Consider the following 24,551-nt stretch of genomic DNA (forward strand, 5'->3'; position numbering starts at 1 on the left):
ATGTTAGCATGGACTAGGTAGCTGCAGCTGACAAAGGAAAGAAACTAACAAGTAGGTCAGGAAAGAAAGCAGATGGTGGTACGAAGACCACATTGTTCAACTTCACATACCCACAAACACCCAACTATTAGGTTCTACGTTCTCCCCTAGCATCTGTACAGCCTGGATGTGCTTTTTGCATCCAATAAATGTTAAGTTGTAAGCTCTAGGGAATCGGATGATAGATGCAGGATGGCTTCCAGATAATCAAGATGTGCCTCAATAATTCGGCCTTTGTCACCATCACTCAAAGGAAGCTGCAGTTACAGCAGTTCCTTCTACCGTTTGAAGAAGTAAATTATGTGTAAATTACATGTAATCATTTTTTGTCATAAAATATGAAATACATATACCAGTGCTGATGTGAAGATATGCAAGCTTATTCCCTAATCGGTCACGTATGGGGTTTAAAATGACGCCCAATATGTGCCGCTAAGATGCTTCACTGTTGTGTAATTATTCTTTAAATTTTATCGAAAATTGTCAGTTCACCTACACAACTGAAGACAAGGGATAAGAGTGTAGAATGTGTTAACCAAGACCATACAGCAAAAGACTGATGGAAGAAAGGAAAAGCATTTTGCCTCTTTTGCAAATAACTGTAATCGTAAGTCGGTTTGCACAAATTTCGAACATTCTACTGTATCAGTTCCTCTTGTTGAACACAGTTCCGTCACCAATGCGAACAATGAGCATGTAAGACACACATCTTTAGACAGCCCACACATATGCAATAGAGCCCACTGGAGGAGTAAAAAGACTCTCACACTGCATTCTATACCATGGCAGCAAGTCTAGTTTTATCAGAACATCACTGATCGATAAGTTAAAACTATAATTCACTGCACAACCCATCCACTGGAAATCAATGCATTCGAGTGTTCATTCGCTACAACACACTCTCGACATCTGGTCTGACTGGCATTGAGAAGTGCATGGAGCCGTGCTGATTTAAGGTTACTGCATTTGAGAGTTTTCATTTCATTTTAAGACACCTGCAGGTACCTAAAGAATTCAAAATGAAACACATTACTAATCTGCAAATGGTTGACCTAGCAGAAGGATACAACGATCTTTCCATCGAGTTACTAATCAGAGCAGATCATTAGTGGAGAACTGTTAAGGACACAGCACCAATACATGTCTCTCAATCACTGGCCTTACTGCCTTTGAAATACGGATGGATTCTTGGTGCAAACTGCTTAAGAATTTCTGCAGACTGAAGTGTCATTAACCTCATCACCCTGCTGTGTAATCAAGCATCTGACAGTGCAGTCATGATTTTTGGGATTTATAGGCAGTAGGGATATGTGACGATCAAGATCGTGCAAAGAGTATAAAAGATTCAGAATGTTGAGGAATTTCACACTTCCTACTCTGTCAAGGATCAACAAAGAGTAGTTTATCTTCCACAAACATTGGGAGTCATTCTTCCAAATATTCTCAGTAATGGTGAATAATTTTCACTTATGTTGCAGAGACATCTGGATAAGAATGATGCCCTTCGTGTCATGTACGAGATTCAGATGTCGAAACGACATCCAAAACGAACAAGTTGAACTAGCCCCACCCCAGAATTTGACCAACTCCTTTCATTTGCCTCATTGAATAGTAAGGAGGGAAAAACATGGAAGCACAAAACAGCGAATCGTATTCAACGCACCTTCACGTGAAAAGGGCTCTCCTTCACTTAATGATGTCTTAGAAAATAGACCTAACCTGCTTTTTGAAGTAAACGCAGTGCTCAATGCTCTTGCTGTATCAAATGTGACATTTTGCCACTGTCACAGATATTACCCGAGCATTTTTACAGTTAGTCCTCCACCCAGATGACAGAGAGCTGGTCATATTCTTCTGGTAAAGTGACAATAAGCATGGCATACATGAAACATATGGCAACTGAAGGACAGCTATGTATTAATTTAAAAGACTTCCCTTTTGGCTGAAATGTAGTCTGTTCTTATGTTCAGTTGCTCTGAGAGACGGCAAATATGTATGCATCACAATTTCCTACCGCAAGTTCCTTGTTAGACCACAATACTTGCATGCAAACATTTTCAGTAGGTGCTGCAGATGAGAATGGACTGATAACTCTTATTACAAACTGACCATACTCATGAATCAAATTAAACTGTGGGCAACAAACTCCCAGCAGTTAGTTGCAATATTACATCGGAAGGACGAGAGATCACAAAAACTTCGTACGTGTTGGGAGTTTACTCGAACACAGCAGACAATAAGTTCTGTATGGGCCAACACCAAGTTATTGGCAAAATACCTCTGACTGTGGCCATCAAAATGAGCTTACTACAAGCAACCACTAGTTGCTATGACCCTCTGGGCCTAGTAACACTATAACCATAATATTAAAGATGTCAACTCTTGCCTCAGCATCTTGCCGTTTGTTGGCATACTTGGATCTCAATGGCTCACTTCAATCTCAGAACTTCCAAAACTATCACACATTTACGTAAAAAGATGGGGTAAGATTCCAGGACCGCAGTCACTGATTCAGAGAGAGCATACAACGTAGTCTTGTATATTAGGTCAACTGCTAGTAGTAAGTCCCTTGTTCAATTATGGTGTAGTAAAAGTAGACAACACCCATAAAAAGGATTATGTTGCCACAACTGGAACTATACACAGTATTGATAAGAACATGACTTCTACATTACTACTGCAAGGCAATTCTTTGGATTGACTCCACGGTAACACACTTGCACAGATAAACGGTAATCCTAGAACATGGAAAACCTTTGCATGTAACAAGGTAATGAAAATTCGAAAGTACAACTCGCCATTCCAGTGGTAGCATTGCCCAGGTAAAGATAATCCTGTGGATCATCTATCTAGTTGAATCACAACTCAGACTCCAGGTACAATGGACATATGGTGACACGGCCCACCATAGCTATTGCAAAGGTGCTGTCTCTGGCCAAATGAGTATCTTGCACCAGTGAAAGATAATTCATTGAAGTCTCCCATGTAAAATAGCACACAGTGTCACCAGTCAAGAAACAGGAGTTACACTGCCAGTCAATCAGATGACACTTTATTTTGCAGGACTGCTATACACCAAAGTAAGAAATACTAGTGCTAAAAGGTATGTTGCACTATTTACTTCCACTGTGATCGGAGCCATCCACTCAGAGGTAGTCCACAGTGTATCACAAAAATGTACTGGTCGACACTGCATTCCACGCACCATCTATGGCAACAATGCTCAAATATTCTACGTAGCCACAAAAGAAATATTGCATCTGTGGTCGACAATATCTGCCGATAAGACTCACGAACACTTCATTCGACAAGGCGTAACTGGTAAATTTATATCTCCGCATGTGGCTCGATGGGGAGGGTTCTGGGAAAGAATGGTCAACTCAAAGAAAAGGTATCTCAGGAGAGTATTCAGACACAACTATACACCAAGAAGGGCTACATACTGTGCTTATAAATACTGAAGCTGCCCTGAACTCAAGACCCATTTTCAGTATTGAGGATGTAGTACTAACTCCAGCACATTTGATTGAGGGGGAGAGACTTATGTCACTGTCAACCAGACCTGAGCCACTGAAGACAGCACACTTGACAAGAGAATTCAAACTCCATCAGAAAACAGCAGAATATTTCTGGGAGTGCTGGGGTAAAGGGCACCTCAAGCTCTTGTGAAACATTCACTATGGTAAATGCCTGAATGGAGTAGCAGTGAGAATCCAAATTGGTGACGTTCTACTTCTACAAGTAAGAGTTGTTTCACATCTGTGGAAGAGGGCAAGAGTACAGGAACTGAAAGAAGGCAAAGACAGAATCCAGTGCACAGCCGTCCTTGTGACTGCTGATGGGACGTACATCACTAGACCTGTTCAGTAGCTGGTGATACCTCTGGAGGTAGAGCAGCACGGGGAGGATGTGGAGAACCGCAGAAACAACACACTCACAATGCATTCTATCTGCGAATTGTCGGTAATCTCTTTGTGATACAGATGCTCTGTGCAAATAAAGTTAATTGTGTCTGACATTCAAACTTCACATTCTACTTGTTCCCCAATGTGTAATGGACAGTCTTCTCAACACAGTCAAAAATAAATGTTACTACTGGATCATGGAATATAAATATACAAATAAGGCCATCACTACTAGATGAAAAGCTAAAACACAATTAAATAAAATGATCAACTAATAATGCAATAAGACAATCCATAAGCACTTGAAAATGAGGAATAACTTCATAATAATGAGTGTCACATTTGCCTACATCAACCTACTCTTCAGGTAGCTCATTGATATTTACTGCATCCGTTTCTTTCTTGCTAAAATTTAGGTTTATAAAAGTATCTTAACTTAATACATTGCTTCACCTAAGATTTTGTATAAGGTTAACCATGTTGCTAAGTAAGAAATTACTCACCATTTCTTTCTTCGGGCATTACAGTGTGACAAAGAGCTAGCAAACGAAAAAAGTTGTGTGCATTCTGGTCCCCTTGTCTGACAGCATCCAAGAGGCTGCCATCATAAAACTTAAATTCTGGTTCATAGTCAGGATTTGCAGAAAAGTCCACTGTTGGTGTGCTCTGTATTATGAGTGGGAAGGAAAAGTATTAATTTCTACAGTGTGAAAGGCTTCTAAATAGAATGACAGGCAAAACACAAGTGGTCAATTAAACACATATCTCAAGATTTACTGCATATGAGAAAATTTAAGAATGAATTGTCTGAAGTACATACTACTTTTGTGAAGCTAGCATGTGATTACAAGAATACAAATGTAACGTATATGCAAGCCTATTTCTAAGCGATGTCACACACTGGTGATGTGTAATTCTGGAAGTATAGTGGAAGGTCAAATGTGAGACATAAATTACATGCATTCCTGATGTTTTACAAAGAGCAATACATTACAAACTGCCTCTATTACTGTCAGTTTGCTGAAAGTAGTATGCAACACACAAAAAAGGTCAAGTGCTAAACTCAATAACATACAATTACAACTTTTCAGTGCATTTACTATGCCCTCTTATTTCACAATGAAATCAGTTTTTGCTGTCACTTGAGATACACCCTCAAACCAAACTGTATCTAAGAAGAAATAAATGACAAACAATTACATAGCAACTAGCCAAAGAGTTATTTCTGAGCTCTTGAACATCTGATGAGCTTTTGCAGTTAAGTCTGGTGTGTGTGTGTGTGTGTGTGTGTGTGTGTGTGTGTGTGTGTGTATGTGTGTATGTGTGCGCACGAGACATGTACAGCAGCTAAACTTCATACTACAAATGGAAAGGTCTGCAGTTCAATCTTAGTCAGTCCTACAATACTGTTTCTATTATTTATCGCTTCTTTCACCTCTGGCAATGATTAAAATAATAAAAATATGCCATGTTGCAAAATCTTTCAGAGTTAGTTTTAAACTATACATATTATAACCATCTCTGCAGGTCAATTCGAAAGTTGGAGTGCAAGGCAATACCATGCCACCTCCAATAGGATCATGCCTAGTACAGCATTGTAGTGGTTAACCCAATCTTCGGATTAAAGATGGCTTTGCACATGCACCACTAGTCTGTTGTTTAATTTGTGATTCTCTTCTCAATTTCCCTTTCACATAACAGAAGTGAGTATCCCCCAACATTACCACACACATCAGATTTTCACAATAATACACGCACAACAGAAAAATTGTGGTTATCACCAATGAAAGGGGCTTAACAAAATGCTAGAGTTGCAAGGCTTATATGTTGAGTGAAATGAGGAGCTTGTGAGTAATTTAGACATGCACTTGTTCCCTTATATGCATGTATGTCATAACAAACCTGTGAACAGGTGCAGTGTGAATATTCCAATTTTATCATTCAATGTAATTGGAAAAGTGACACTTTACAAGAGCAAGCAATGGACTTGTGAGGGAAGATGTGTGTATGCTACTTTGTGATCCCCTAAATTTGTTTAAAATAAATTTCTGAATGATTATGAATATTAACTTAGTGCATTGTAACTCAAGAGCCATTTATGACAGATGGAATATGAACTTATGCTGTTGTATTCCACAAGTCTTTGAATAAATTCATTTCATTAAGAAATATTTTATAATAAAAAATCTTTTGTCCAAATTGTGTTAAAATTATCATTGCAAGAAATTATGACACTGAAAGTGACTATTTGTCTGAGCAAATGAAATTATTGACAGGCAATAGATGTGCAAGTAAATGTATCAGTAAGAACTTTAATTTTACATTTTACTACTTTAAAATGCCAGACATTCACCATGATACTAGCAGTTCCAGTTTCTTTAGTAAGCAATCATTTATAAGTGAATTTTACTGCCACATTTACTGCCTGGTTTCAAACTTTCTTATAAAACCAAAACAGAACTAAAAAAAGTAACCTGACTTTTGTCCAAACTATTTATGAATTATCAGACATTAATCAAAATTGTTGTCGTAGTTTTTAGGCTACCTGTGCAATTTCTCATATTAAATGAGAATTAGAGCTGGAAACACAACAACATCAAAGCAAGCCGCCTGCATTACACAATGTGATTATAAGAAACTGGGTACATTACAAACATTTATATTCATAAGAAACTAGCACAATAAATTAAAATATCCTTCATTACTTTTATTACAAAATCAGATTACAAATCAAAATGAAAGAAAAGCAAAACTTTTGACACTGTCTGGAGCATCTACCTATAGTGTACAACATTGTGGTGCTGTGTTCCACATAGTGTATAGTTTCCCATAATAAATGATAAAGTTGTAATAAAACTGGGCGATTTTTAACCAAAATTTTGTAAAATGGTTTTTAGGATAAAAAAGAAGCCCCACTAAACAAAGTTACATATACTACTGTGAATAAAATAGCACGGAATTGTAAAATACTATGTTCTTATCAGTATTCACAAATAAATATTTCCAAATTGTTGCCTTGATCTAAAAAGAAGAGTTGTCATGTAATGATATTTTAATTGTATACACATAAAGTCATTGACTAAATACAAAATTATCAACACAGAGTTTTTGTTGCGATGGGAAATTGGGAGCTGATGGTAGCTATAACGTACATTAAGTATAATGGACACCAAAAATACCAAAGAAGATGCAGATTTGGTGAATGAGGTGCAAGTGCTTGATGGTGCTATGCGTATGATCAATGTACTGATAAAGGCTCAGTCATTATTGCCAGAACAGACTATCTTGACTTGCGCAAACACACTTACGCAGCAAGCCCAAGTCTTGCTTCGCAATAGAAGATTGCAGGACAACATTAATGACAATGTGGAAGGAAAACCCGAGCCTCAGGAAGATGAAGGACAGGATATGAGGGGAGGGAGTTTATGAAGGTGGAAGATACCCCTGGGTAATTAATACAATGTGACCGGGGCACATAGCATTGAACACATTTCTTATCATCATAAAGATGGTAGATACAAAATATTTATCATATGACATTTGGGAAATTATGATATTAACTGGGAGTCAAAGCGCTGCTTGGAAATTGTTAGCTGCTCATCCAATGACAATATACATTTACGTGGTTCAGATAATCTAACTCGTGTAACCTGTGCTGATAATCAATGGCTTTAACGTAGTCTCCTAAGAGACAGATACACATTAAAACATTTAAGAACTGAGAAATAAACAGATCGTCACGAAGATGAGGGACCAAATATACAGAAAAAACACTACACAGATAACCCTTAACACTGTGTGTGTGTGTGTGTGTGTGTGTGTGTGTGTGTGTGTGTGTGTTTTCAGATGTGGGTGTGTGTGCACACAATTGCACCAAATCATAAGAAATGTCACTGAATATGGCAAAGCACCATTAGGATGCAGCTGCAACTGTCCGACATCTCTCTTTATGAATGGGGAGAGGACAATACATAACATTTTGGTATATTCCCTATACCATCACTTCATGGACAGGAGGGCAGTATGCAATTCAGCTCCACATATTCATTACACGAATGACATGGAAGTACACTTCACCACTCATTATGATAATTGTTCCAATCTCATCGTCGTCGTCGTCGTCATCATCATCCCTTTTACAGATTATGCCAATTTCTCCTTTCTGCCCCATCTTTCTACCAAATGTTTGCCAACCGACTAGCAAAGGTACTGTTGTTTGCATACTCTTCTGTATATGCTGTCTGCTCCTGCACTGTTCTGTAATGAGTAAGGCAGAGCAATGGTGAAGACATGGTGCCACATTTGAGAGGACACAGGTTTAAGTTCCCTCATCCAGTGATCCATGTTTATACTTTCCAAAGTTTATTCCATTAACTTAAGGCATATGCCGTGATGGTTCCTCTTAAGAACACATACCCATTTCCTTCCTCATTGCCGGCCGCAGTGGTCTAGCGGTTCAGGCGCTCAGTCCGGAACCGCGCGACTGCTATGGTCGCAGGTTCGAATCCTACCTCGGGCATGGATGTGTGTGATGTCCTTAGGTTAGTTAGGTTTAAGTAGTTCTATGTTCTAGGGGACTGATGACCACAGATGTTAAGTCCCATAGTGCTCAGAGCCATTTGAACCATTTGAACCTTCCTCATCCTTTGCCAATCCAAGCTTGTGCTCCATTTCTCATGGCCTCATTGTTGACGGTTTGTTAATCTTAGTCTTCTTTATGATTTGGTAGGTATGGATGTTCAATTTAAACTGCAAACATCATGAACAAATTATTTTGTCATTTTTAGTCCAATAATTGTTTCAGCAGGAAATATCATTGCCCTCCACGTTTTCTGGTAGCCTCAGTTGTTACTCATGCTGAGTTGCTGCCACTTTGGAAAAATGCCATGTTTGGAAGTACTACATCAATCTGAACACAGTTCTCCAATTGTGAATGTCTTCACACCAACCACATGCAAAATACTTCCCATTTTTGAAGTACAGATCAACAACATAAGTTCCTGCAGTGCAGCAATTGTTCAGAATGAAGTCCGACTTCTGTGTAATTACATACCGCTTGCATCATATTATCCATTTCAAAAATAAGTGACAACCTTGGGACACTGTTATTAGTAAATAAAGATCTCCACAAAATTATGGCCCCGAAAATAAATTTGCAGTGAAATGTAAGAACTGTAAGCAAGTTATTACCATTATAATAGCTCATACTTCATATTAAATGTAAAGTAATTATCCCTTAATAGATCAAGAGTGGTCTGGGTGGAAGAAATACAACCTGCTATAGGCTATACAAACTGCCCTCCTTTGTACCATGAGATGGTTTGTTGAAGGTCCTTAATATCCAGGTTTTTTCACATGTTCCCACTACGCCCATTAGTCCAGGAAGTCCAACTGCTCAAAATGGAAGCATCATCTAATTATTTTGGTCAATACAATGTGCCGTGCTGACACTAAACAACTAATAACACTGTAAATAAATTCTCATTAAAATGTCCATATTATGTCTTAATTTCAGTGTGCAAACATAGTGCTACTTTCTACACACAGGCTTCTAGTGTACTGCACACTATACAATGATGTGCACAGAACTTTAGAAGTGCGTGCACACACACAGTAACTGCACAAACCACTGAAAACTTACTGGGAGCTGCAATCAAGAAAGAAGAGGTGAAAAAAAGAACAGACAAGGATTAGATTCTAGACTACAGAAAATCTAATTTACATGTAGCATTTAATACCATAATATAAAATACATCTGAAATTCATTTATGGCATGACAGGCACCAACTAAGACTACATTTACTCCTCGTACTGCAAAAAAAAAAAAAAAAAAAAAAAAAAAAAAAAAAAAAAAAAAAAAAAAAAAAAAATGCTTATTTACATATTACATAACAGTAACTGTACTTTCTAGTGCAAGCTCTAAGTTAATTATCAGCATTTAAAGCCAAATATGAAGGCTACTAACTGTATTTAGAGAGATGAAAGCACATACTAGCCAGTTCTTCGACTAACATAAATATTTTCCCAGATTTATTTTCTCTAGATTGCTGGGCCTTAGGGTATGTTCTACCAATAGGTCACCTCTTTCTACATGGATCTTCTACACATTGTTACTTATGTAATCCATGTGTCACTTCTACATTTCACACTATGGTCAGGTTGCGCCAGTAGGATAACAAAATCATCTTTATTGCCCCCACTGCTTTTGTCTGACACAAAATTTTCCAGTATAATATTAATTTGATTAATTTTTTTACATTTAATTTTATACAAATTTCAAATATGTATTTTGCTAGTTTTCTTCATTTTTCTACTTATTTTCACTTTTATAGCTACTTTCTCCCACTGTGTACTTATCATGTCTCTTCTGGTCTGCTAATTTTAAGTGTGTTCACTCATTTGCCCTTTGCCACCACTACTCCCCTTCACCTCACACTACATAAACAGTTGTTCTGCAAGCAGAAGATATGTCACATTTTATTACAATACATTTTGCTGTAGTCCTTACCACAGCCCCAGGTGCTTTTCATCTATCTTGCTACAGGTTTTTCAAATTAACACAATTTTTAAAAGTATCCAAAATGTTCTTGGCATAGTTAAATGGCTCTTCAAATATTAGCTGCTAGAAATTCACCTGAAAGTTATATAGCAGTAAAGCTTTAATCAATATTTCAACATCAGATGTGCTGTGATTTTATCCTTTGCACTCCAAAACATATCAGTATACGAAATACAGCTAGCAATAAGTTGAGTGCTTATATGACATGTTTTCTTCAAGGTGAACTTCCAAGTTCAGTCAACTACAATGTAATACCAAATTAAAAATAACAAATCCCATTTGCTTCACAATCTAACAAGAAAATGTTGTACTGAAAGCACACAAACACATTTAAAAATGAATTTTTCTTCTCAGGTATCACATAGTTGACTGACAGCAGAAAAGAAAAATCTACATCTATTTGACGGTGTGCTGAGTGATTTTTTTAACCATATGATAAAACAGCTGACTGCACAACTGTATCTGAAGAACTGTAGTTTCTGGATCAGTATGTGATTAAACAAAATTGGCTTCTCCATATAAATTTATCTTTTAACTTATACTAGTTAGTGTGATATATATATATAATGTTAAGACAAGACTTATATTTTGCTACTAGTGCTCTGTCTATAATTACATATTCCAGCTTAGCTGTAATAAGCAAAAGCAACCTGAGGGAATGGAGTGGAGTTTGGAGGTAGGAAAAACAAAATGAAAGAATTAAGTTTGAAGAACATTATGAAATAGTTTCTATGAATATTACTCAATAGGTAATGGGAAAATGGAAAACAGAAGATTCAAGATCAGTGGGACATGCAAGCAACTTCTAAAACTCAGCAGAATCTAGAATGCATCACAGTATCTCAGTAGAGTTTCATGCAATCTGATTAACTGTGAGTGCTAAGCTTTTTGTAGGCAAAAATCAGCAATTATGAAGCAGTTCTAAGAAGTAGTGCAGTTTTATCCCTACCAAATTCTTTACGCAGTCAGTGTTCATGGGCTACTGTTAACATACATTTGCTTTTGCACATGTTTCTGTCTTCCCTCGATTATTTTTTGTTAATAGTAACAGTCCCACGCAGCAATGGTTGATAGTTTTGTGTCAACAAATAACCAGAAAATTAATCATGTTCGGTCAATAGTTACTTTTCCTGCAAGTGTGCAATCCAAATCTTTGCAGCATTCATTGGCTGAAGCAAACTTTGTGCAATGATTGACTAGCCATGAATCACTTGATCTCACAAAACATTGTGTGACAGATGTAAGTGATTTCTAATAAAAAAATAAAAATTGTATGTGTTAAAGCTTAATGATGTCCAGAATATGGACAATATTTATGTGGAAGTGGAATTGATTAAATCATTTTGAGACACATTCCGTGTATGTGCATAAAATTTCTGACTATTCTGCTTTCATGATCCCATGTTAAACTGAAACTAAGACAAACATAATGGAATGCTGCTTCTGCTGCATCTCATGTTCTGTGCTCTATATTCCACAAAATAATGAATGTTCCTCATGCATCAAAATTCAATTTATTTTTTCTAAGCACAACAAGTAAGTATCCCAGGTGATAAATGACAAAAACAGACTTGCTAGTACATCAAACACGGACTTAGCAGTACATCAATAGATACTACAAACTTGCATCTCATTTTAACAAATATAAACTGTACATTTAGTACAGATAACAAATAAGATGAGGACTAAGGTTGACATTAAAGGTTTCACATTGATATTAATGGTGGTGATGATCTTGTTTTTGCTGATGTTTTCAGTCCAAAGAATTTACTGCTGTCAGTCATGATTCTGTTTGTGTAATTTATCTTGCATACGTTTCGGGTAGTAATTCATGTTGCAGCTTACCAACAAATAGCATCACATTCAAGTCACAAATGATGGGTTTGAAGCAGCTTTCCACACTATCCCATGAAAACCCATCTCTGCACAGCTGTTGTAACCCATATCCAACTGAATCATTTTACTCTACTTAAGCTTTTACCTTCATTTACAATAATAACTATTCAACCATGCCTTAGGACATGTCCTATCCACTTATTCCTGCCTTCTTTCTTCCTCGATTTGATTCATCATTTATACAATCTATCCATCTAATCTCCACCATTCTTCTGCAGTACCACACTTCCAAAACTTTTATCTTCTTCTTGTCCGTAGCATTTATCATCCACATTTCACTTCTGTACAAGACCAAACACCAGACAAATGCATCCAGAAAAGACTTTCCAAAATTAAATTTATATTACAATGGCAAAAGAGATAGTCTTTGCCCCACCCCTCTTTCTTTCTTCTTCTTCTTCTTCTAGCCAAATTACACCTCTAAATGCGAAGTCAACATATCCATTCCCACCCTTGGACCTTTCTCGGTTCATGCCAGCCTTAACTGCCGGTAGTTCCGCCACATGGCGCAGCTGTCAGTTGTCAAAAATGGCAAATGCACTTCACACGTCCACGGTGTTAGAGCAACCAAGTGTGATTCACTTTCCATGGAGCAAGGAATGAACACACAGACATCTACAGGGAAGTGCAACCCACATCTGGGGAAAACTGTCTGTCTTCGACAATTGTGAGGTTGTGGTGTTGAGAGTTCAGCAAAGGCCGTGAAGTCTTGCATGACAATGAGCAGTTGGGGAGGACACACTCGTCACTGACAACATTTCCCACATGGGTGCAATGGTGAAAGCAGATCAGCGTGTGCACATCACGGCCATATCCTGGAAGACTGGCATATTGTAGGGGAGTGCTTACATTGTTCAGGGTTCTTAGGGTACCACAAGGTACCATGTTGTTGGGTGCCTAAGCAGTTGGATGACATTCTGAAAGACAAGCAAATGATGTTTTCATTGAATCATCCAGAATGGTACTCCAAGGAGGGTGAAGCTTTCCTGGAGAGCACTGTTACTGACAATGAAACATGGATACTGCATTTCATGCCAGAATCCAAACAGCAGAGCATGGTGTGGGAACATTTGCGTTGATCTAGACAGTCTTCTTGGATAGCCAGGGGCTGCTCCAGCTGGATTTCATGCCACAAAATGTTACCATCAATGCCGACAGTTATTGTTCTGCACAGTCACATCCAAGAGCTGCCATCAGGCAGAGGCGCCATTGGATTCTCAATGTGGACATCCTGATTCTGCTCCACGTCAATGCACGACCACATGTGGCAATCAGAACTGCCGAAAAGTGCCAAGCATTTCACTGGGAGATTCTGGATCACCCACCATACAGTCAAAACATTGCCCCTAACGATTTCCACATTTTCGGAATGCTGAAGAAGTCCCTGGCAGGACAGTGATTCACAAGTAATGACGACGCCAAGACAGCAGCTCAACAGTTGTTCCGTAGTCAGCCGGATGAATTCTACCGCACAGGCATCTCAAATTTAGTGCTGCAATGGGACATATATGTGAACTGGTGTCTCTAATAGACCTAGATGCAAGACCTGTCCCATACATCCTTCCATCACCACCTACTCCAGTCTGGTCACAAATATCACCCATACCATCCAAGGCAAGGCTACCTGTGAAACCAGTCAAGTAATCTACAAGCTAAGCTGCAACCACTGTGTTGCATTCTATGTGGCATGACAACCAACAGGATGTCTGTCTGCATGGATAGCCACCGACAAACTGTAGCCAAGAAACAAGTCGATGACCCTGCTGTCTAGCACGCTGCCCAACACGACATCCTTCATTTCAATGACTGCTTCACAGCCTGTGCCATGTGGATCCTTCCCACCAACATAAGTGTATGGTACGTAGAGTAGCATGTATATTTATAATTTCCTGTACATACCTTACTTTGGCTAGTAAAAAATAGGAGCAAAAAATTATCTGACTTTTCCTCTTATAACAAATTTATCTTTTTCAGATAAACTTTTCTTGTTATAGACAGTCCGTATTTTATATATTCTATAATTCTATCCGATTTAGTTAGTTTGGTGCCCAAGAAGCACAGCTTCTCAACTACCTTTAGTTTCCCATTTACTAAACCCTCAGCATCATCTTATTTAATCTGACTCATGTTCCATTCTCCTTGTTTTCATTCGTTTACATTCATCTTATAAATTCTCCTCAGATAACTATTCATTCCATTCAACTCCTCTCCCAAGTATTGTAGTGCTTCTGAAGGAACTGCAACGCCACAGCCAAACATAAATATTTCTAACTCTTCTCCTTAATCTTAAATTCCTTTTCCAAGAAAATGGATATTCAGACACGAAGAATATTTTTTTTAATTACTAGGTTCTTCTCCCAAATATAGCATGTAAATAAAAAATGTTAATATCAACATGTAAAGTTGTGTAGCAGACCATGACACAAATCTTTATATCAGAATTTCTTGGGCACTGTTAAACCTATACTAGTGATGGGAGAAACCACACGATAATGACCATGCCAGTCATTTTAAGTTTTACATGATGGTTGTATTATTAATCATTTCTTTCTTTCATAGGAAGTCAGGCTGTGGAAGCAACAAGTCAAACCAGTCTATTATTTCTCTGCTAGTTGAAATATATGTTCGTTTTTTCAAGTGAAATTACTCTTTAGTGTTTTAGTTGACTGAGCTGTCTGTTTATTCTTCTGAATGAAAGCTTGAATCATTCCACCACCTATTATTCTGCACCTTTTAAATTACTATTTATTTTCCCCTTGATCTTCATCTAAACTCACTTATACAAATCACGTATAAGCGATGTGCACCTAAATCTGCCAAAATGCTATTAATACAATGTTTTATGTAACTTTATTATTCAAACAGTGATTTTCAATATGATAATTATATTGATGTATTTAATTTTGCTTGAAACCATGTACGTAGAGCTACCGATAATAGTAATTATTAAAACAGCATGAAGTATGAAAATCAGTGCAAGCTAACCAGCAGTTCAGAAAGAATTGCCACCACTTATTAGGAAGCCCTCGTTTCATTCTTTCCAGCAACTTGTTCCAATTTTATGAAGACTAACGAGCTTAAAAGCTACCTGCAATCAAAGATGGTCACACTCTAATTTAATTTTGCCATTTGAGTCACTGTACATGGTAAAATTTAATTCTACAGATCACAAAATATCATTATACCAATCTTTATATACCACCACATCCCAAAAATCTTCAGTCAGCATCAAGTTCAGACACTGTTAACATTTTTCAATGACAGTGATTAAGACATACGTAAAATTTGCACACGCTGCAATCCCTGTGCTAACATCTCTGCATCACTCACTTATTAATCAGCTTGTATCATTTATCTTTGTGAATGTCTTTGGAAAAAAAAAAAAAAAAATCACCCTACAAGTATCTTTCATTCCATTTGTGAAAAGGAAAGTTGCTACTCACCATATAGCGGAGATGCTGAGTCACAGATAGGCACAACAAAAAGACTGTCACAATATGAGCTTTCGGCCATCAAAGTCTTTCTTGCAAATAGAACACTCTCTCTCTCTCTCTCTCTCTCTCTCTCTCTCTCTCTCTCTCTCTCTCTCTCTCTCACACACACACACACACACACACAAACACACACAGACACACAGACACACAGACACGCAGACACACAGACTGACAGACTGACAGACTGACAGACACACAGACTGACAGACTGACAGACACACAGACTGACAGACACACAGACTGACAGACTGACAGACTGACTGCAGCCTCTGGCAGCTGAAGCCACACTGCGAGCAACAGTGGCAGTGCATGATGTGGGTGGCGACTGGGTGGGGTAAAGTGGAGGCTGGGGGCAGGGAGGGGGAGGGATAGCAGGGTAGGGGTGGAGAACAGTGACTTGCTGCTGGGGAGCACAGTAGGATGAGGTGGAGAGATGCTAGGGCAGCTAGGTGCAGTCGGGAGGTTAGACGGACGGCAGAGGAGAGGTGGGGGGAAAGGGTTGCAGGAAAGGAGAGAAGTAAAAAGACTGGGTGCGTTGGTGGAATGAGGGCTGTTTAGTGCTGGAACGGGAGCAGGGAAGGGGCTGGATGGGTGAGAAAAATGACTAACGAAGGTTGAGGCCAGGAGGGTTACAGCAACATAGGATATATTACAGGGAGAGTTCCCACCTGCACAATTCAGAAAAGCTGGTGTGGGTGGGAAGGATCCATATGGCACAGGCTGTGAAGCAGTCACTGAAATGAAGGATCTAATGTTGGGCAGCGTGTTCAGCAACAGGGTGGTCCACTTGTTTCTTTGGTACGGTTTTTCGGTGGCCATCCATGCAGACAGACAGCTTGTTGGTTATCATGCCACATAGAATGGTCTGTGAAGGCCTCAGACAGTATCTAGCCTCCCAACCTCGTACAGAAACAAATCTCCCATGCCTTATCTTTCTAGTCTCCCACAACCTCTCAAAGTCTCACGGTCTGGCCTTGCAGGACCATTCCACTCTTAACTCGCTACCACCCAGGACTGGAGCAACTGAATTACATTCTCCACCAGGGTTTCAACTACCTCTCGCCGTGCCCTGAGATGAGAAATTTCCTGTCCACTATCCTTCCCACCACTCCCACAATGGTGTTCCTCCATCCACCAAACCTACACAATATACTCATCCATCCCTACACAACCCCTGCTCCCAACCCCTTACCTCATGGCCCATATCCCTCTAGTAGACCTAGTCTAATTGACCTGTCCCATACATCCTTCCATCACCACCTACTCCAGTCTGGTCACAAATAACACCCATCCCATCAAAGGTAAGGCTACCTGTGAAACTAGTCATGTAATCTACAAGCTAAGCTGCAACCACTGTGTTGCACTCTATGTGGACATGACAACCAACAGGCTGTCTGCATGGATAGCCACCGACAAACTGTAGCCAAGAAACAAGTCAACCACCCTGTTGCCGAGCACGCTGCCCAATACGACATCCTTCATTTCAATGACTGCTTCACAGCAAGTGCCATGTGGATCCTTCCCACCAACACCAGCTTTTCTGAATTGTGCAGGAGGGAAGTCTCCATGCAACATATCCTGGCCTCAACCTTCGTTAGTTATTTTTCTCATCCATCCAGCCCCTTCCCTGTTCCCATTCCAGTACTATGCAGCCCTCATTCCACCAACGCACCCAGTCTTTTCACTTCTCTCCTTTTCTGTAACCCCCTTCCCCCACCTCTCCCCTGCTCTCTGTCTAACCTCCCAACTGCACCTAGCTGACCTAGCTGCCCTAACTTCTCTCCACCTCGTCCTCCCATGCTCCCCAGCAGCAAAGCAGCAATTCACTGACCCCCCCCCTCCCCCTTTACCCTGCTATCTCCCCCTCCGCACCCCAGCCTCCACCTTGCCCCCACCCAGCTGCCACTCCCATCATGCACTGACGCTGTTATTCACAGTGTGGCTTCAGCTGCTAGAACTGCAGTCATGTTTGTGTGTGTGTGTGTGTGTGTGTGTGTGTGTGTGTGTGTGTGTGTGTGTGTTCTATTAGCAACAAAGGCTTTGATGGCCAAAAGCTTATATTGTGACAGTCTTTTTGTTGTGCCTATCTGCAACTCAGCAACTCCACTACAAGCGAGTAGCAACTTTCCCTTTTCATAATATTGTTACATTCCATCTTGGATTTTCCATTGTTTGATTTCATTCCATTTATTTTTTCATGTCAACAACATGGGGATCTTGGAGTTTCTATCTGTGATCATGGTGTTTACCATGTTCAATGACTGGGTAATCAAAAATTATGCACTATGTGGATGTGCCTGTAAGTATTTTGCAATTCTCATGCTCATTTGCAGATTGTTGCAAGTGTCTGCCTACAATTAACATGTTAGGTGAGTTCTGAGACTCGTCATTGTGTTGCTGTAAGTTTCAATAAATGGGAAAATGAGCTAAATTAACTAGATATTGTGTTGAATACATCATTGGATAATTTCCCCACAAAACTAAAATTTCTGAATACGACGAACTTCTGACAAAAACCTTTTGAGTGCAAATAAGAAATCACTACAGGTAAGGCAGGATTCAAATGGTACACAACCAGTGTACACGTACCTGAGAGGGTAGCCCTATCGCAAGGGACAGGTGAAGATGTTAAAGTTAGAAATAAACATTACACCAGGTAGTTACTATTCAACTGATGGTGTTCCGAGTGCTGCCGTGTGGGATGAGCACATCACAGGACACAAACATTGCAGGCATATTTATTAATCTGCAGACTAGCAGAGTATGCTAGAAAAAAAGAAACTGTTCCAGTTTCCCGCCATCAGGTGAAAATATAGCACTGTACACAGTCTGAATATGAAATATTTCCTGTTTTGATGTCACTATGTTGCCTGCTGCTTCGCAACACATATTGATTTCTTTTGTGAAGTGACAGTTGATGCACAGCATTAAGAAGGTTGAAGTTTAACTACAATGTAGGAAAAGATAAGATTGCTACTCACTGCAAAGATAACACACTAAGTTGCAAACTGGCACAATTAAAAGACACTTACACATAAGCTTTCAGCTACAGCCTTCATCAGAAGAAGAGGAACACACACCATTCATTGCTGTAACTATAGCCAACCATGCATCACAAGCCTGGTCAACAGTTCAAAAGATTCTGCAGTGCATTTTACACTGGTATCCCCACAAGATTCAGAGAGTGAAATAAGTGAAGCCCTAAGATAGGCTATACTTCCCAACAGCGTTGATGGCCTCTCGTCAGACGATGCGCAGTAGACGGCTGCGCAGCTGGCCAATGAGCGGTCATTCGGTTTCTGCACCTCGTGCTGTCTGAAGCTCCATCATATTTCAGAGTTCTACAGTGTTTTACGTGCGGAACAGTGCGGTTGGCCAATTTCTGTTGTATACAGGGTCTTCTCTGAGTTTTGTCATAATGGCTGCAACACCTAAACGTAGTCAAGTGTTTCACAAACAGGCAAGAGACCTTATTTTTAGAGTGTACTCTTTTTTCAAGCATGAGGCAGTTTCAGGCGAGCTGATCTGCGAGGTTGCCAAGGTGCAGGAGCGCACTGCAGTGGCCTGTGGCGATATTGGTGTACGAACTGTCAGGCGAGTTATACAGGAGGCAAAGCTGTCAGAGCAGGCAGTTGGCAATGTGGTGTTTCGGTCTCCATGGAAGAAACATAGCGTTCCAAAGAGGTTAACAGGAATCGACAATTTGATCAAAATGTGTTACGTCGCAAGGTTTTCAAATTTTATGAAAGAGGCGAGTTCCCCACAGCAGCAAAATTGTGCACTGTTGTGCACAAAGCTACTGGGTTTGATGGAAGTGCAAGATCAATGCAAAGAATGTTGAAGAACATCAGATTTAAATATGTAAAGTCCAATGATGGGCACAAAGTTTTAATGGAGTGTAATGATATTGCTGCTGCTAGGATTACGTTTCTAAGAAAAATGCATGACATCAGATCAAAAGGAACATCAACTGTCTATTACTTGGATGAGACTTGGGTGAATCAAAACCATACTAGAAATTTTATTTGGCAAACAACAGATGGACAAGGCGGTTTGAAAGTTCCAGTGGGAAAAGTAGGGCGTCTTGTAATATGTCACGCTGGTTCTGCAGCTACCGGGTTTGTGCCTGAAAGTAAACTTATTTTCAAATCAAAATCAAAAACCACATCTGACTACCATACCGAAATGAATGGAGAAACATTTCGAGAATGGTTTCAGTATCAGCTGTTGCCTTATTTGCATCCAGACTCTGTCATTGTTATGGACAACGCAAGCTATCACTCTGTCGTTCTCAACAGGCCTCCCACTACAAGCCCAAGGAAAAGTGATATTGTTTCTTGGTTGTGAAATAATAATGTAACGCACAGTGAAACACAAACACAAGCAGAGCTTTTGGAACTGGCAAAGATGTCAAAGACCATCGTTAAAAACTACGAAATTGACTCCATAGCTAAGCAACATGGACACAGAGCGATACGAGTACCTCCTTATCAGTGCCATTATAACCCCATTGAACTGGTGTGGGCACTGGTGAAGAAATACGTAGCAGACAAAAATACTACATTTAAAATAGCCGACACTGAAAGACTCACCCATGAAGCAATAGAGAAAATCGCCATTGCTGATTGGGAAGCTTGCGTGCGTCACACTGACAAACTGCAAGAAAAAGATTACCAGAAAGAAGTTGTCAGAGACGAAATAATGGATTCGTTAATTGTCAGTCTAGCTCTCACATCCAGCGACTCCAGTTCCGGAGGCAGCAACAATGAAAGGTCTGAGTAAAAAGATATGTGAATGGAATGTAAACTTACTCTGTAATTATCATGAACATTTACTTTCTTCTCAATCCGTATGTGCGGTAGAAAGTAGTACAGTGGAATATCTATTCTGTAATGACAATTTTATTTTACTTCATTTTCTTCTTTAAATTTAACGCCTTTTCACGCTGCAATCTGTTTTATTAATTCAGACACATTTAGAATTTTATTTTAAGGCATCATTGGTGGATATCATCTGACGTAGTACCCTGTAGCTATTATGTGCCGTCATGTAGATTTGAAAACAGTTTACGCCCTTATTTTTGCATAAATAAATTATTACTTACGATTATATGCAAAAATAAGGGCGTGAACTGTTCTTAAACCTACAGTGACGGCATATAGCCACAGTGTACTATTTCAGATGATATCCACCGATAATGCCTTAAAATAAAATGTGGAATGCGTCTGGATTAATAAAAGAGATTGCAGCTAGAAAAAGGCGTTTACTTCAAACAACGATTATTTATATACTAGCTGCGGTAATGGCCATTCAAACAAATTTGTATATTTCACTTCTCTCTCTATTCTGTCTATGATATAACGTAGATTAAAATGCTGTTCGCCCTGGGGACTGGGGTGGGTATTTTAGATTTGATTCTTTTGTCTTTTTATTTATAAAGCAAGAGGAACGGAAGGCGTAATCTTTCTGTAATGTGCAATTTATTATAGAATCCATTCTGTAGTGAGAGAGTATGTATCACTATTTCGTAATGTAATTATGACTGGGAAAGATTGAACAGACATTCCATTCTGTTATGTGTATGTCACAGTTATTAGGTACATTTAATAAATTTATCACGGAATGGGGAGTAGAGAACCACGAACCTGACAGTAGCGAGACAGGTGAAACATCGGCTAAAGCAGCTGTCCGTAGTATAGCTGCCGTCAATTCACCCAGCGCCGAGTTGGCAATGCAGCACTCCTTGGAAGCAGCGCGGCGACAGGCCATTAACGCTGTCATGGACTATACAATGCTGTGACTGTCTTTCATTTGCTGGCACACATGGAAATTGATGATATGGCCGAGGAATATTCCTTTGATGGACAAGGCGTGTTTTACTCCACATGGCGCCAGGAATGCACAGATCTGTCGTATGTATGGTTCTACTGTATCACATGTCCGAAACATCCACAGCAATCAGCTTATGTGACTGTGTGGTGATGCTTCACAAGCTCCTTCACACTCAGTCCGTTTTTCTTTTAAGACATTACATCTCATGGGCCTGTCAGTTGTACAATGACATCTGCACGTTACAGTGACCTTGTGAAACATGAGACCCCAGCTTTGCAACAACACAACTGTGTCCCAACTACTATATTCATGCAAGATGGGGTGACTCCACATGTTGCTTGCCAGGCGAAAGATTTACTTCAAGAAGCCTTTGGTAATGGCAGCATCATCTCTATGCAACCTCAAGATGTGTGGCCTTCCAAGTCAACTGACCTAAACCCATGTGATTCTAGTTGTGGGGATATATGAAAGATTGTGTCTATCAGGTATAAGCTGAAGGACGGCATATGATGACAAATCGTTCTGATCACACAGGACATGCTGTGAGCAACCGTTGATCGTGCTCTGTTATGGATGCAGAACATCGATGAGTCGGGAGACCATAATGAACACATATTGTAACTTGGGACCCAATCCTAACAAAAGTGGCAGAAACACTATTAGCAAATGTCTGAGCATTCCTCTCCTTTTCCTGCACTGCTTCATATTCTGACTGCTTACAGCACTATAGTTTCACCTAGTGGGAGAACGTATCTTTTTCAGCACCCTCTGCGAGTGTACCAATTACTGAACATACTTACAACATTCCAGCAACTTACAATGTATACAGCCCACACAGCAGCACTTTGAAGATCATCAATTTAATTATCACCACCTAGTACATAGTCGTTTAATTATGTAATCAACAGACTAACTCTTCTGTTCATTATATAAAATTGATTAATATGAGGATGTTCCACTTCAAAGCAATGCTCCGAACGTTTTTTTTTTTTTGTGAAAACACTTAAGTTTTTTAAATAGAACAAATGTTATTAACATTCTATATCTTTATTCTTCATGTCGTCATATTTGCAGCCCTCTACAGTTACAGTGAGGCAATACTGACCTTAGTACTTACCTTAGAAGAAAGATTAAGGAAAGGCAAACCTACGTTTCTAGCATTTGTAGACTTAGAGAAACTTTTGACAATGTTGACTGGAATACTCTCAAATTCTACACGTGTCAGGGTTAAAATACAGGGAGCGAAAGGCTATTTACAATTTGTACAGAAACCAGATGGCAGTCATAAGAGTCGAGGGACATGAAAGGGAAGCAGTGGTTGGGAAGGGAGTGAGACAGGGTTGTAGCCTCTCCCCGATGCTATTCAATCTGTATACTGAGCAAGCAGTAAAGGAAACAAAAGAAAAGTTCGGAGTAGGCATTAAAATCCACGGAGAAGAAATAAAAACTTCGAGGTTTGCCGATGACATTGTAATTCTGTCAGAGACAGCAAAGGACTTGCAAGAGCAGTTGAACGGAATGGACAGTGTCTTCAAAGGAGGATATAAGATGAACATCAACAAAAGCAAAACAAGGATAATGGAATGTAGTCTAATTAAGTCGGGTGATGCTGAGGGAATTAGATTAGGAATTGAGCCACTTAAAGTAGTAAAGGAGTTTTGCTATTTGGGGAGCAAAATAACTGATGATGGTCGAAGTAGAGAAGATATAAAATGTAGACTGGCAATGGCAAGGAAAGCGTTTCTGAAGAAGAGAAATTTGTTAACATAGAGTATAGATTTAACTGTGAGGAAGTCGTTTCAGAAAGTATTTGTGTGGAGTGTAGCCATGTATGGAAGTGAAACATGGACGATGAATGGTTTGGACAAGAAGAGAATAGAAGCTTCCGAAATGTGGTGCTACAGAAGAATGCTGAAGATTAGATGGGTAGATCACATAACTAACGAGGAGGTGTTGAATAGAATTGGGGAGAAGAGTTTGTGGCACAACTTGACTAGGAGAAGGGATCAGTTGGTAGGTCATGTTCTGAGGCATCAAGGGATCACCAATTTAGTATTGGAGGGGAGCGTGGAGGGTGAAAATCGTACAGGGAGACCAAGACATGAATACACTAAACAGATTCAGATGGATGTAGGTTGCAGTAGGTACTGGGAGATGAAGAAGCTCGCGCAGGATAGGTTAGCATGGAGAGCTGCATCAAACCAGTTTCAGGACTGAAGACCACAACACAACAGTTACAGAGCTCCGAATTGCAGTAAGTGGTGTGTATAGGTGGACAAGGGAAAAACAATTCCTGGATTTTTCCTGGATTTCCTGGTTAAAAGTACACCTTTTCCTGGGTGAAGATACACTTTTTCTGTGTTAAGCAACAGTACATTTTCCTCGGAACTGTAAAACCTATCAATCCTTTGAATGGTTAATGTTTTATGCACTGGTGTAGAACTCCCTGGTGCTTTAGGTAACAAAACCCACAAAAAAAGGCATTTTTGAAAGAACACTGATGTACAACAACACGTACGCTGCACATTTTCTTGTTACAACATGCTGCATATTTTTGTATTACCAAAGTAATATATTCGAATTCCTCCAAACACAACACGTTAGTTTCTGAAGCAATGAATTTGAAATTGCGATGCGCTTTTGCAAGCCAATCACAGCTTATGTCAGGTGATCTTGCCAGCTGATGATAGCAGATATTCAGAGCATAAGACACATGGCGTAGCCAGCCAATAGCAACGCAACTGCTACGCAGCGCGAACACATGAATAGGAAAAGTTAATGGTTTAAATTAATATACATAGTGTGGCTACGAGAAAAGCTAAGCTT

The 24,551-nt window shown here is 39.5% G+C and overlaps 1 protein-coding gene across 2 annotated transcripts in view; it reads right to left on the reverse strand.

Moving 5' to 3' along the window:
- LOC124804712 (phospholipid-transporting ATPase ID) overlaps window positions 1-24,551 on the reverse strand; it is a 538,289-nt gene that overhangs the window by 127,868 nt on the left and 385,870 nt on the right. For both annotated transcript variants that reach the window (XM_047264976.1, XM_047264975.1), the window contains exon 10: window positions 4,448-4,610. In XM_047264976.1, the coding sequence (XP_047120932.1) occupies window positions 4,448-4,610 (163 nt within the window). The remainder of the gene's footprint in view (window positions 1-4,447; window positions 4,611-24,551) is intronic.

The sequence above is a fragment of the Schistocerca piceifrons genome, chromosome 7 (genome assembly GCF_021461385.2).
Source record: "Schistocerca piceifrons isolate TAMUIC-IGC-003096 chromosome 7, iqSchPice1.1, whole genome shotgun sequence".
Taxonomy (NCBI): domain Eukaryota; kingdom Metazoa; phylum Arthropoda; class Insecta; order Orthoptera; family Acrididae; genus Schistocerca; species Schistocerca piceifrons.